This window comes from Musa acuminata, chromosome BXJ2-8, assembly GCF_036884655.1.
Source record: "Musa acuminata AAA Group cultivar baxijiao chromosome BXJ2-8, Cavendish_Baxijiao_AAA, whole genome shotgun sequence".
Lineage (NCBI taxonomy): Eukaryota > Viridiplantae > Streptophyta > Magnoliopsida > Zingiberales > Musaceae > Musa > Musa acuminata.
In genome coordinates, this window is record NC_088345.1 from 53,609,829 (window position 1) to 53,623,507 (window position 13,679).

The 13,679-nt window shown below is 40.6% G+C and overlaps 1 protein-coding gene and 1 long non-coding RNA gene across 3 annotated transcripts; both read left to right on the top strand.

The window, feature by feature from the left end:
- Positions 1 to 438: 438 nt before the first annotated feature.
- LOC135620300 (porphobilinogen deaminase, chloroplastic-like) lies at positions 439 to 5,680 on the top strand. 2 transcript variants are annotated; one of them, XM_065123156.1, is made up of 5 exons: positions 439 to 726; positions 1,332 to 1,737; positions 3,364 to 3,567; positions 5,069 to 5,246; positions 5,341 to 5,680. In XM_065123156.1, the coding sequence occupies exons 1-5, from the start codon at positions 530 to 532 to the stop codon at positions 5,451 to 5,453; spliced, it is 1,098 nt and encodes a 365-aa protein (XP_064979228.1). In that variant the 5' UTR covers positions 439 to 529; the 3' UTR covers positions 5,454 to 5,680. The 2 variants fall into 2 exon arrangements, with proteins under 2 accessions (XP_064979228.1, XP_064979229.1); XM_065123157.1 differs by having other exon boundaries at positions 586 to 726; positions 1,327 to 1,737.
- A 6,617-nt stretch (positions 5,681 to 12,297) lies between these two features.
- Positions 12,298 to 13,660, top strand: LOC108953581 (uncharacterized). Its single transcript, XR_001979364.2, has 2 exons — positions 12,298 to 13,173; positions 13,270 to 13,660. It is a non-coding gene; the product is annotated as an uncharacterized LOC108953581 (long non-coding RNA).
- The last annotated feature ends 19 nt before the right edge of the window (positions 13,661 to 13,679 follow it).

Consider the following 13,679-nt stretch of genomic DNA (forward strand, 5'->3'; position numbering starts at 1 on the left):
TCTTTAATGTTACAGAGTGTGTGGGATCTTGTCGAACATGAAAGATGCGATCATGTAAATAAATATTCTTGAGAATGCATACGTATGTGAATGCACGATTGGACAATACTCGGAAGTGATAAATTGACCTTTGGGCTATGGATTCCACTTGCAGAAGATTGTGTTGACTTTGAGGCCCAACCAAACCCAGAACGAGCCTAAGTCACCCAACCCAAAACCTCCCCCGTGAACAAGGTGAAAAGGGGGGAGGGCTGACTGAGAATTGGACCAATTTTAGATGACAATTAGAAAACACACACACACACACACACACACAAAAAAAAAAAAAAAAGGAGAAATCAGGGAGATGGAAACGAAGATTGTTTGAATGTGATTGGTCAATCCCCTAACATTATCTTCTCCTATCTGTTCCCCCCATATAAAACCCTCGATAACCCAATTTTTATGAGAGGGTGGCTTCCAAGTACCTCATCTTCCTCCTCTTCCCCTCGCTCGTGTTGGCTTCGGGGATCTGCGCCTCCTTTCCGCCATGAGAACCACCACGCATCACCCTCTCATCACCGCCCCTTGCAACCTGTGGCCTCGACCAAGGCCGACCTCGGCTCCTGTGCTCCCCTCTGGATCTAGACGCCCCAGGAGAGGGGCCTTGGTCGTCAGAGCTGCGGTGGTTGTGGAGCAGGAGGTCAAGACCAAGATCTCCCTTGTGAGAATTGGCACCAGGGGCAGGTAGACCATTTGATTTCCTCTAATTTTTCTGTATCAAGAGTCTGTTGGTGTGCGGTCGTTGACTCGGGCCTTTAGCTTTTCTTCTTAAAAATTGTATCTTTTCGCCTCCCCCCCGCTTGGAGATTGCTTCAATTGGACGCTAATGAGGTCAGACCTCCCTCTGAATTAATTGGTTTTTCACATCTGAGGTTCCTCGCTGTTTTGGTCGTGTGCTGGGAAGGTCCCAATTCGATTCTTTAATTTCTTAGGTTTAGTTCCTCCTACATATATCAGTTTTGGAATTATATTTCTGGGGTTTCCTGTTGACTCAACCGTGATTCACTTCATTTAGTACCCGTTCGATGCTGGTGATGTTGTTGATATCTCCTCTGGTCTCATTGGCGCAATGTCAGAAGTTCTGCTCTCTTAGATGTTTACATTAAGACTTGGTCTTCATTCGTGTTCTGACCTTGTAATTTTTCTCCGACTTAATTCTTGTTTTGCGCATCATGTTGTAATTATATCTACGCTTGAATTATCAATTTAGTTGTTTTAGCAGCTTTAAGTATTATTCTTTTCCTTGAGGCTGTGCATTTACTATCACACGTCGTGGGCATGTAGGACAGTCCACTAGCACTTGCGCAGGCCTATGAGACCCGGGATAAGCTCATGGCATCACATTCAGAGCTAGCCGAGGAAGGAGCCATTGACATAGTAATTATCAAGACAACAGGCGACAAAATACTCAATCAACCACTTGCTGACATTGGTGGCAAGGGTTTATTCACAAAAGAGATAGATGAGGCCCTCTTGGAAGGTAGCATCGATATTGCAGTTCACTCGATGAAGGATGTGCCTACATATCTTCCGGATGGGACAATCTTGCCATGCAACCTTCCGCGAGAAGATGTAAGGGATGCATTCATTTGCTTGACTGCAAAGTCTCTTGCGGAGTTGCCTGCTGGAAGTGTTATTGGAACTGCTTCCCTTAGGAGACAATCTCAAATTCTATATAGATATCCATCATTAAAGGTAGATGTTGATCTTGATCTTTATATTTTTATATTACTTTATTACAAAGTTGCTTGTCCTAATTTCCCTAATCAGTTGTAGACCTCAGCTGATTATAAATAGTCAGCAGCATGTTTTTGTCGCTAACTTGTTATATGTTAAGCCATTTGACGAGGCAAAACATTATCTCTGTCTGAGTGCTTGAATTGTACATGTGTCTTGATTAATATTGACCTTTTTCTTGACATCTGCGGTTGAGCATTTACAAAGCTCATGCGCCATTGAAAATAGACGCATTCATGTCAATACATATATTCATGAAGTTGTACCTACTTTGCAGACATGCATATTTACATCTATGTATTATATGTAAGCATTTTCATGTGTGCCTATTGTATACATGAATCTCCTATCTGTATACAATGTTGGTATGCATGCGCATTCACATGTCTGCATTGGAACACGGATATGTGAGTATATGTATGCATATATGCATACGAGTAGGTAATTAAGGTTTTCTTATGTATGCCTGTAAGCATGGATACTGGTATTTAATGACTCATCACTGCCTTCTTATCTAGATGTGCTTCTGGAAGTTTCTCATGACATATTTCTTTAGTATTTGTAATCACTTAATTATAGTGGATGCAAAACCAATAGTTAATCCCGAGGTTTTATTTTAGCAATGACACTATCATACTTTGTGAGAGTGACAAGATGCTTTTGTCTTGCTCTTGAAGTAGATCCGTAAATTACTAGATGTAATACACTTCAATTTGCCGACAGTTTCTACCTCAGGATTCGTGGTGGCCTACCTAGATGAATGATGCAGAATTAAATTTTAATGCAAAGAGACAAGAGTTTAGGATTGTTTGTTGCTGACCATTAAACAACTGTTACTGAGATTGAAAAGTCTATTGTGTGACCTTTTTGCACTGGGAAGAAGTCTCAAACTAAATTGATTTTGTTATTTCAGTATGAATTTTGTTTACATGTATATGGTTGTCCTATTGTCCATTAGTGTTTTTGGACAACCATGACAATGTGTACTTGCATGTTTATATGTACTCCTGCTCAAGGATTTAAGCACCAGTTGAATTAATATATACCAACAAGTATTTACCAGTTCAACTAAGTACCAATATCAGAACATATAGCTCGACTTCTGTTTATTTTTTGTTATTCTATTCAATAGGCAATACGTATTGGTACACTGTCCACTATATCTGGTACCATATTGTTCCAATAGGTTACCAGAACCGGTATTATATCAATATTTAGTATTTTGCTCATGCTGACATCCAATCATGTCTATTTTAAGTTACTGTGCCTGATTATTAACATAATATGCTATCAAGGTTTGTTTAAGTAATTGAAGAGAGGGTTAAATCTAGAAAACTGTGCTTGTTTTCATGGAGATTTAATACTGACATAATGTTTTCAAATGTGAGGCATCTCAAAAATAGTATATGCTAATCCTGTCGATCTGTTGTAACTGCATTCAGTGCCTTTGAGGAACCCTATTTATCCAAATTCTCTTTCTCTCTCTCTCTCTCTCTCTCTCTCTCTCTCTTCTTTTCACCTTTCCGTTGACCGGTATAAGTATGTGACACATGTAGATAATTATATAGTTACTTTCAATTGCAGGTTGTTAACTTCAGGGGAAATGTCCAGACACGATTGAAGAAACTCAATGAAGGTGAAGTCCAAGCAACATTGTTAGCCTTGGCAGGGCTAAAACGGCTAAACATGACCGAAAATGTCACAGCTATACTCTCTATTGAAGAAATGCTTCCAGCAATTGCCCAAGGTGCTATTGGAATAGCTTGTAGAAGCAATGATGATACGATGGTCAGTGTATTACATATTCACTTGGATTTTTTTTTCATTTAAATGCAACTTCCGAGGCCTTGTATATTTAAGGATCATACTTTTGGACGTGTGATTTGACCTTGATGCACATAGTTAATGCTATTTTGGTGGATGATACTTCTTGACATATGATAACATAATCAGTCATCTTTCATGAAATTCTCACTGTAACGGAACTTCTCGAATAGGGAAATATTAAATAAATTAGTCTTACGAAATCATTTATGTACTTTTTGTCATAATAATTTGGCACTTATATAATATCACTACCCCTTGTCCCTTGGAAACTGCAATGATTATTCATCTTATAGTTTTTGACTAAAACGAAGTTCGTAAAACAGTTTCTTGCAAGCAAATGTGGGAATTTATCAGTTGTCCAGGTGTCAGTAAAACTATTTAAACAAATATATGCCCAGTCATTTTTTTCCTATCAAATTAGATCAATCAATTATCTTGAAAACAAATATTGCTCTTTCCAATTTTTTGTTTCCCTGTTTTTCTAGACATTTTAAACCAGGTTTAGGAAATCTTGGGATCATTCTTGTTAGCATGAACTTAGTCTGTGTGACTATCGAGGTAGACGTTTTTACCAAACGTCTAGTTTTATACTTTACTACAACTCCTTGACTTGTCTAAGTTTTGCCTTCATGAGGAATTTGAGGGTTGCAGTAGGAAAATATGTGGTCAATTTTTTTTCTCGAATGGTCTGGATAACTTTTTTTTATCAACAGGCTTTATCGCTGGTCATTTATTGAGTGGGAAAGCTTTTGATGGTAATTATATTTTCTTTCCTTGGTCTTGCATTATTTTCTGGCTCATGGTTGAATGAAAGGATAAGGCACACTACATGGTTGAGAAGTTTTCATCTTGCAAATACAATATTCAGTATATCGAATTAAGACTTAGCCATGGTTCTTGTTCGTGAGATGGTCATTATCGTGTAAGTAATTGCATATCATATATTGAAGCTTTATATACAATTTATGTTGTCATGTTACCTAGGTTGCCCTATGTGGTGATGCATTGATGTCAATAATAAACTTAGATTGCATGTTCATGTAATTTTAGGAACTTTTTAATTAGTCTGAGTTTTCATTTTATTTTTACATGGACCAATTTTGTGTCTCGGGAGAGTAGGTTGATTATGACCTGATTACCTACATTATTAATATTGCCTGCTGAAAATTCTTATATGTCTAAAGTATGTTATATTCTGATTAATATATGAAAATTATTTCACAAAATAAAGCCTATTTATTGGTTAGTTTGTCTTTGGGAAAAATCAAGATTGCTTAATTTAGTTGCACTGTTGGTTTGAGTAGTAAATCTTCATACTATTGTCAAATATCTATTTTGCAATACAAAGGCTTAACAAAATACTCTTAACATCTTTTACTTCCATAGCAACTTGGTCTTTGTTGTTACTTTTCTGCTTAATTTAGATTGTGGGTCCTGACAGCCAGTTAACTTTGTGAACCAGGCTAATTACATAGCTTCACTAAATCATGATGATACTCGGTTAGCTGTTGCTTGTGAAAGGGCATTTCTTGAGACCCTGGATGGGTCTTGTCGTACACCAATTGCAGGGTATGCATATCGTGATAGTGACGGAAATTGTGTTTTAAGATGTTTGGTTGCTTCTCCAGATGGAACCAGGGGTAAATTGACATCTTTAATGTTAAAAGATGTATCTGTTTTGTTCATTTTTGAACTCGTCTTAATTGTTTTTCTTTTCTGTTTCTAATATTTCAGTACTGGAGACATCAAGAAAAGGCTTGTATGCTCTCGATGATATGGTTGCAATGGGAAAGGATGCAGGGAAGGAGTTACTTTCAAAGGCTGGCCCAAGTTTCTTTGATTGGTAATCTCTAATCAGATTGCCAACAAAAGTTAACAAGAGCAAATTAGGAAGGGAACTTAGAGCTTTGGCATTGTTTTATGCTTTCTTCTTTCTTTGTCATTTATTCAGAGTTTGTCTGCAGAGGCTGTACTCCCAACTTTTGTATCATTGTAGTTGTATTCATTTGGACCTTCTCATTAAGTTATTTGTAACTTTGTCAAAGATTTAAGTTGAATTAACTTGACATCACAAGCCACTGTCCCATTGTTAAAAAAGTTTGAGGGCTTTTGTAGGCGTGATTTACCTGCATTGCTTATAATATTAAATAAGTGCTGAGTTCTGTTTTAAACTTGAGATTGGCTATATGTGTCCAATATATACTTTTGGATGGCCAGCTGACTTTTGTCTGTCAACAAACTGAGAGTCTATCATCTAACTCATCTTTTTTGTATGAGCTAAAAAGAGGCAAGCATGTGTTGTCATGCCATTATCACTTTTAACTTTTAGAGCTATATATGCTTGCAGGTATTTGGTCTGCAATTCTGTATTATGGACAGCCGGTGGAGCTCAACAGAGGTTGTATTGAAGTCCTCGTCATATTGAGCTGATGCTAATCTGAATTAGCAAATTTCAGGTGTCCTAAAATTGTAGCAATTAAACTTTAGTTTTCGGACATGCATGGATTTCAGCAGAGTGCAGCTTTCATCAGCAAAATGGGTGAGCAAACTGCAGCTCTGCTTTGGAAGGTGAAGAAGCATTAGCAGAAATCATGGAAGTACATAGATGCACACAGATGACCCTTTCTCCTTTCCAAGTTCTCCTTTGGCAAATGCACACAGGATTCTAAGACCTGTTTATTTCAGTGTTCTTCCATGAGTCCTATTAGGGCTGGTCATACAGGTAAGTTTCTTCCTCATCCTTGTCAAACCTGAAGCATATGTTGACCTGTACAACTTGCAGAGCAGGAAGATGAATGCAGACCAAGAAGACCAGCTTTTCAAGTTTTCAAGTTCATCTAACGAAGCTATGAGAGCTCGCAACATTTGGAGCAAAACAGATATTCCGCAGCAGAAAATAGAAAATTTTTGGGCGTCGACGAAAGCTGGCTGTGATCGACTTCGTGGAGGTCTGCATGACATGACAACTCTAGAGCAGAAACAGTAGCTCCTCCGCCAGAGCTACCTTGGAAGCTCTGCAAAGTGCATCATGGTCGGTGGCTTCCACAATCTGCCTGTTGCTCTTCTTGATCTTGGATGAAGAAACAACGTCGTCGTAAAGAATGTTACCTGAATCAGATATTACGATGCATGAACGCCGAGGGTGAATGCGCCGCAGCTGGTTGTCCAGCTCGCTGAAGCTGTTGCAGCGACGATGGATTGGAAGCACTCCAGTACGTGTTCTCTCTCCCCATCAATTCCGCAGGCAACTCGGTGTACCAGTGATCCGATGCCGGCATTCTTCCCGGGTTTTCCTCACCATTCGCGAATCCTGAACTGCTCGAATAAAATGGAGCTGACATGACCCCTCTCCCTCCCGGCTCCGGCTCGTGGAGCAGCATTCCGGTGTTTGGGGGCTCTGATCTCAGCATGGGGGCGGAAGCTTCCATGGCACTCTCAGGAACAGCAGCATCTCCGAAATCGAAGCTGCTCGGGTGGCAGGGAGAGGACATGGTGCCTCCGCCTACCACCTCATGAAGCATTCCGCCGAATGGATTCTCTGATGCTTGCATGCCTGCCGAGTTGCCCATCACGTGAGCGGGAGCGAGGTGTGTGAAGATCCCCCCCCCATGGGTGATCATGTTCTCAGGATTTTGAGCGCATGGCTGATAGTTTGCTGCTGAAGATGAAGCAAATTGTGTTACATGTGGTGGTGGAATTCCTCCTGCAACAATAAAGAGAAGGAGGCTTCACAAGATGAGAACTACACAAGAAGCAATCAGTACCAAAAGATGGAGAAGAGAAGAAAGACAAATAAACAAAGAAACAGAAGCAATCAGACAAAAGAATCCCAGAAATCAGACTCTATTATAGCAATCCTGAAGATGAATTCCTTCTCTCTTGAAGAATTATCAAAAATCCTATCGCCTAATCTCTTCCTTTTTCACTTATTGCGAGATGAAAACAAATTATGATGATGGTATCTACATCCATTCTTTTCTGGTGGCATCTGCTTGATTCAGGTTCGTATTGCCTACCTTCAGTTTGCATCTATCTATCTTCAAGTATGCATGCGATTACCTTATTGTATATCTCAGCAAAATTCTATGTATAGTTTTCATGCAATTCCACACCTATCAATTTGATTTGCCGATACAAGCTGTATCCTTATGATATTACAATGTGACTGTGTACAGCTTAGTAAGAAGCTGTATCTGTCTCTTCTTATATTGCTAACCTTCATATCCATCTATCCTAAAGTATCCATGTTACTTGTTCATACGTTTAACTTATGTAGATCTCAGCTACATACTATGTTTGAGTTTTCATGTAATTCCAAACCTATCAATTAGATTTTCTGTGACTTTGTGCTCCTGTGTGCAAACTCAGTGAGTTCTTACCAAGTGCAGTTTCACATAGTACATGCTCTCTGTTTTCTGTCTCTTCTTATATTGCTAACCTTCATTGTTCCTCAACCATCTTAAATGAAATGAAGCACAACAAAAGCAATGCAAACAAGATAGTAGTAGGAGGAGGAAGAGTTTAACATGTCTAATAGGAAGGCAGAAATTTACCTGCACCTTCAGATCCCTGACATGAATATCCAGATGATATATTAGCATCTAAGAACTGCTTGCTATAGTGTTGCCCAACCAACTCAGGATCGAAAGATGCATCAAGCATGTATCCTGTGAATGAGGGTCTTCCCAAGAGATTGCCCTCAGGAAATCCAGAACCCAAGTTGTTCATGTAGCTATTATCTGATACCCTTGCTGTCCCTGTCAACTCCTCAAGAGCTATAGCTCTTGTATCTCCTGTTATCATTCCTTTCAGCACCCTCGCAGTGGGAACCGAAGCACACCGGCCAACATGTGTGCTCACAAGTGCAGGGAACTCATCATGTATCATGGGACTCTGTTGATTGTTCATTCCCACCATATAGCTTGTCCCTGCAGAGTTTGATCCATGTCTCATTGTATTCTCTGGTTGAGATTGCACTGAAACAACGACAAATTCTACTTTTAGAGACTTGTATCGATCTGCGATCGTGTATTACGATCGATATATCATGAAACGAGAGGCTTACCGAGGAACAATGCCCTCTCTTACAAAATAGGCATGCCAGATTCAAGAACATAAGCCTGTTCTACTACATGATACGATCATGTAGTAGAACAAGAAACCAAAGCTGGAACATAAAAGGAATGCATTCATTGAAATAGGAGGAAGAAGCATACATGTGGAGGAAGCAGCTGCAGATTGAAATCTTTCATGCATCAGTCTGACTTGCTTCTCAAGAACATACTTGTAGCACAGAATTTGTTTCTTGAGCATCGTTTTAGCATAGTGTTGCTGGAAGAACTCAGAGTTGTCCTGCACAAGCTTTTCCCAAACTGGTAGACATTGCAAAGGCATAGGATATCAGATAGATAGAGAGGGAGAGAGGAACATGTCATTGCTTGTCATTGACTTCAATTAGAATAGATTTAGAGAAGAACGTAGCAAGTGATATGAAATCTAAAAAATCCAGGACAGAGAACCGAAAGAAAATATGGTGAATTGCATAGAATGGACTGAAACAACAGACAAATGTTGAGGAAGAAGAACGTAATGAACTAAAAATTAGCACGTAAGAGGAATGGATGGATGTGAGTGCAAAAGATGTTTTGCTGGCTTAAGTACCAGTCTCAGTGATTCCACGGTCGACTCCTTTCCTTGTACAGAGATCATTCAACACTTCTTCCTTGTTCATATACTGCATGAGGCACTCCTCGATCAAAACTTTTACCTGAAATTGAAATGTTAAGCATGAAAAAAGCAGCTTAAAAATGAGGAAACATAATCTCCAATGTGAATATGCCAGAACTGCATGCTCATGTTCTTAAAATGAATCTGTAAACTGTTTAGCATTTCTACTTCCTTTTGTTGTATCTTGTTAAATTATGTAGGTTAATAGATCAAATATTTCCCCCAAAAAAACATTCATAGAATGTATGTAGACTGCTTCTTCGTCATGATCCGTGTGGATTTAACAATGCAGAAATCAAGCTCTTTTATGCCACCGAAAAAAACAAATTAGTGAAAAGAGAAAAAAAAATATATACATATAAAGACGAGAAAAGAAAATAGACAGCTTTACTTGATCGATTACTCTGCATGCTTCTCTCTTTTGAGCAATGACTTCTTCTCCATCTTCTTCCCTGGTCACCGGTTTCTCTTCTTCGGGGTCTGTCCGTTCTCCTGGACGACGTTTACGTGTTCCCACCATCGTGAAGATTACCACCAACGTTAATTCATGGAGATTTCCTCATCCATTGGATGTCAGATGTAATCAACCTGAACATAAATTCGCAGAATTGTCAAAGACATGCTACAGAAAATAACCATGCATGCATGCATTCCTTCTCGACAATCCCATCAAATATCAAGAAGCAGGAAGAAGCCATACTGCAATGCCTCACATGATATCTGTCATCAAGAGCCTCCCTCCAAGATCATGTCAGACTGCTCGACTAATACTGAGAGAGAGAGAGAGAGAGAGAGAGAGAGAGCTAATTCTTGCTGCTGAAACCTAAGGAATCAATCATCACCAGCAACTGGCATGGCAGATTCAATCCTGAAAGATCGGGCAGCACACGTGGTCAAAGTAGAAGATTATGGACGCAGAGAGCTTGAGATTTATAGAACCCGTAGGCGTATCCCGAAGGAGACGCTGCTGCGGACGCAGAGACGGAGAAAGAGAGAAGACTGTCGATACATGGAGACGGGATTAACGCGGGAATTGGGAAGAGCGCGAAAGCCGGACGTGGTGAGCGCATTCCGTTAGGGGTGTCTGTTGACGCCACCGACCTCGCGGAGCAGAAGAAATATGGCGACGCCGCTTTCGCGCTGCCTCGATCATACGTGAGGAGCACAAAGAGAGAGGGAGAGAGGGCGTGGACGTAAGTGGCTCCGGGGGGCCCCACGGACGGGTAGACCCGATGAGGTAGGAACCCAAGTTGCGAGGACGTAAACGACTTCAACAGCCTGGACAGCATCCAAGGGTCGATTAGGCCGCATCGAAGCTTGAACCGGCTCGGTAGCTTCTATCCGAGCCGTACGATCGCACGATCCTACGGTCCAGATCGCGATAATGGGTAAACGATCCACAGATATGTAAAGGACACGACAGAATCGTATTCCTCTTCAACAGACAAGATCCCCAGCAATCTAATCTAAAGAAAGAAAGATTCTACTACTAGAATCGGTGGTTTAAAAATCTAAAATGGTGCGATTCCTTTTCTATATATATATATTTAAAAATAATAATTTAAAAGTAGTAAAAAGTCAATAAAATATGTTCTAACTGAGGAATTAGATCAGAACATTGTCATGCAGTGGCAAAGTCTCCTCATCTGTCTTTCCAAGAAAAGGAAAACAAAACAAATTAAGTTAAACGCATGCAGCACATACGCAATGTATCGTTAACCTCTCTCTCCCAAACATCTATCCCTGGCACTGCTACATCCACAGTTGACTAACAAGCAAGCAAGCAAGCAGAAAAGTGAAACATTTGTGTGGCTAAAAAGCACAAAAGAAGAAGAAGTGATGAGATTGAGGTTTTAATGATCACAACAGAGTTGGCTACATGTCCATCTCCTTCGCTGTGCACTTACAGCTATGACATGTGTGTCAAAGCTGAGAGGACTTTGAGCATCATGATTTAGTGTCAGTTTTTTATGTCATGAATTGGAGTTAGGCAAGGAGTCATTTCCAGAATTAATATTTGGAGGTAGAGATAACATAATTGATGATCCAATGAAATGCCAACCACTACTCTGAATCCGACAAAGCTCAAATCATGGGACCCGTGGTGGAACACTGCCCTCTAAGCTTTGGATCAGCAAAAGGGTAGGAAGAGGTGGTGAAGTCCACAGGACATGACTTGGCCTCGAGGAAGGAGGGACTCACTTGGCTACTGTACAAAGGGCAACCATGTGCCCCCTATCCATCAATCGACTGGAAAGGCATATGGTCCCTCTTTGTTTGTTTCTCTCTCTCTCTCTCTCTCTCTCTCTCTCTCTCTCTCTCTCTCTCTCTCTCTCTCTCTCTCTCTCTCTCTCTCTAATGGTTGTCAACAGCATGACAATGGAACCACCCAAGAGAGAAGACAAGCCCACACAACTGCTTCTCGACACAGTCCACCGATCCAAGCACTAGACATTTTATGAGGCAAATTTCCATGTGGTGCTGAGATAGATAGAGTGAGTGAGTGAGTGAGTGAGTGGGTGACATGTTATTTGGACATGGACCGGATTGCATCTCATATCTTAGCTTGACAGGGAAGAGTCTAATGCTGGTGGGGGTCTTAATTCAGGACACAACTTACTGTACCAAATGTGTCATCATAGGACATGCATGATCATCTTCCCACAAGCTGCTCCAAATAAGACAAGCCGAACACTGTGTGGATTGGCAAACATGGAATAGCAGAAACTATTACACCAAATATCAGTTGCTATTTTCTTGGCTGCTATGATCCTTTTTTGTCTCCTGTGCTGATGCTGCTATTATGCTGCTACAGTATCAGAGCAGCTAAAATCTGATGAGCATATGTCTTTTTGTTCGACATTCTATTACAAAGAGGATAAACAAATATCATCTGATAAAAACCTCTTACTGCGATCGATGTAGAATCGTTTCGTTGCTACACATCACATGTACTCACTCAGCCAAAGGAACCTAAGGATCTAACTTTGTTTTACTTGGTGTCTTCCATTAAGGTATTCAACAGCATACAGAAGATCGACTTCATATGGATCCAGCGAGAGAGAGAGAGAGAGAGAGAGAGACCGGAGTCACTGTCACTAGCTGTAGCAAGCTAAGCGGCCAAATTGCACCAATGAAAACACTGAAGCAGCACATCGCATGTAGAGAAGATCGATGGTGATGAGGATCATTCATGTGGAGGCGGAAGAGGCGTGACTACAAAGCAGCAGTTCCACAAGGGAAGATGGGGGACCTTCCTATCACCACCACCACCACCATGCATGGATTCTGTTGGATGGCATTCTGAAAGCCCACCATTACTCTCTCTCTCTCTCTCCTCTCTTATATATCTGCGAGCCAACCCGCCTTTCTTCTTATCCTTCTTCTCAATTCTTGGCTTAGGTTTTCTTTGTTGGTGTGAGAGGTTGAAGCTGCCAGCATGATCTGGTCATCGAATGCTGCTCATTCTCTCCATGGCTGCTTAGAAGCTGCCAAAAGCATCAATGGTGGGCAGTCCAATAGTGGAGATGTTAGCCGTAGGAAGATTACCTTGTCTAGATAGCTGTAGAGACGGAGCTATGTGCCCTGAAACCCAATGTTGCATGTTTAGCTATGAGTATTGGTACGAGAAGGAAGCATCTCATCTTGATCCAACAAGGTAATAGGATTAAGACCCAAAGATATAGCCATCGTTTGAGGTTCTCAAGAGCTCCAATGTGTCTTTCCATCCAGAGAGATGAGGGGGTTATTTGATTCCATCAGATCATCCGGCAGTTTCAATCACTCACTCACCAACACAAGGCTGCGCTCTCTTGCTCTCTCCCTGAATGGTCAAAAGAGGTACAAGTAAACTACAAAATTATGGTTCCTTCATCATCTTTCTTGCTCTTCTTTTACCTTCTTCTTCTTCTTCTTCTTCTTCTTCGTCTTCTTTAGCTTCCTCTTTGTAGTTTATGCTAGCTGATGACTCTTGCTCACATGAAGAGCCGTCTCGCATTGTAGCCATGAAGAAGAGTGTCTCAGAAATGAATCATGAGAACACAATTCTAGTATAGACGGACGAAGATGATGAAAACATGTCTTCTATTCCATGTTCTAAGAAGAGAAAGGTGAGACACAAGGCATATATCAGTACACAGAGGTAAGTGTTGGTGGCGTCCACCCACCCCCCCCACATATGACAGCACTGCGATGACATGGATAATATGGCAAACGACAGTCATGTTATGGGGTTGGCTTTGTCACGTAGCATTCTTGGAATTTCTGATAATGTAATATATTTCATTTTTCTCTAGTGGTGAATCGATTCTATGCAAATTTTCTTGAAGATGATGTGAGGATGATTT

Excerpts from the sequence above, each read along its gene's own strand:
- LOC135620300 (XM_065123156.1), top strand. The coding sequence starts at position 530 with ATGAGAACCACCACGCATCACCCTCTCATCACCGCCCCTTGCAACCTG. Across the intron at positions 727-1,331 it reads AGAATTGGCACCAGGGGCAG|TCCACTAGCACTTGCGCAGG; the intron begins GTAGACCATTTG and ends CATGTAGGACAG. Across the intron at positions 1,738-3,363 it reads ATAGATATCCATCATTAAAG|GTTGTTAACTTCAGGGGAAA; the intron begins GTAGATGTTGAT and ends TTTCAATTGCAG.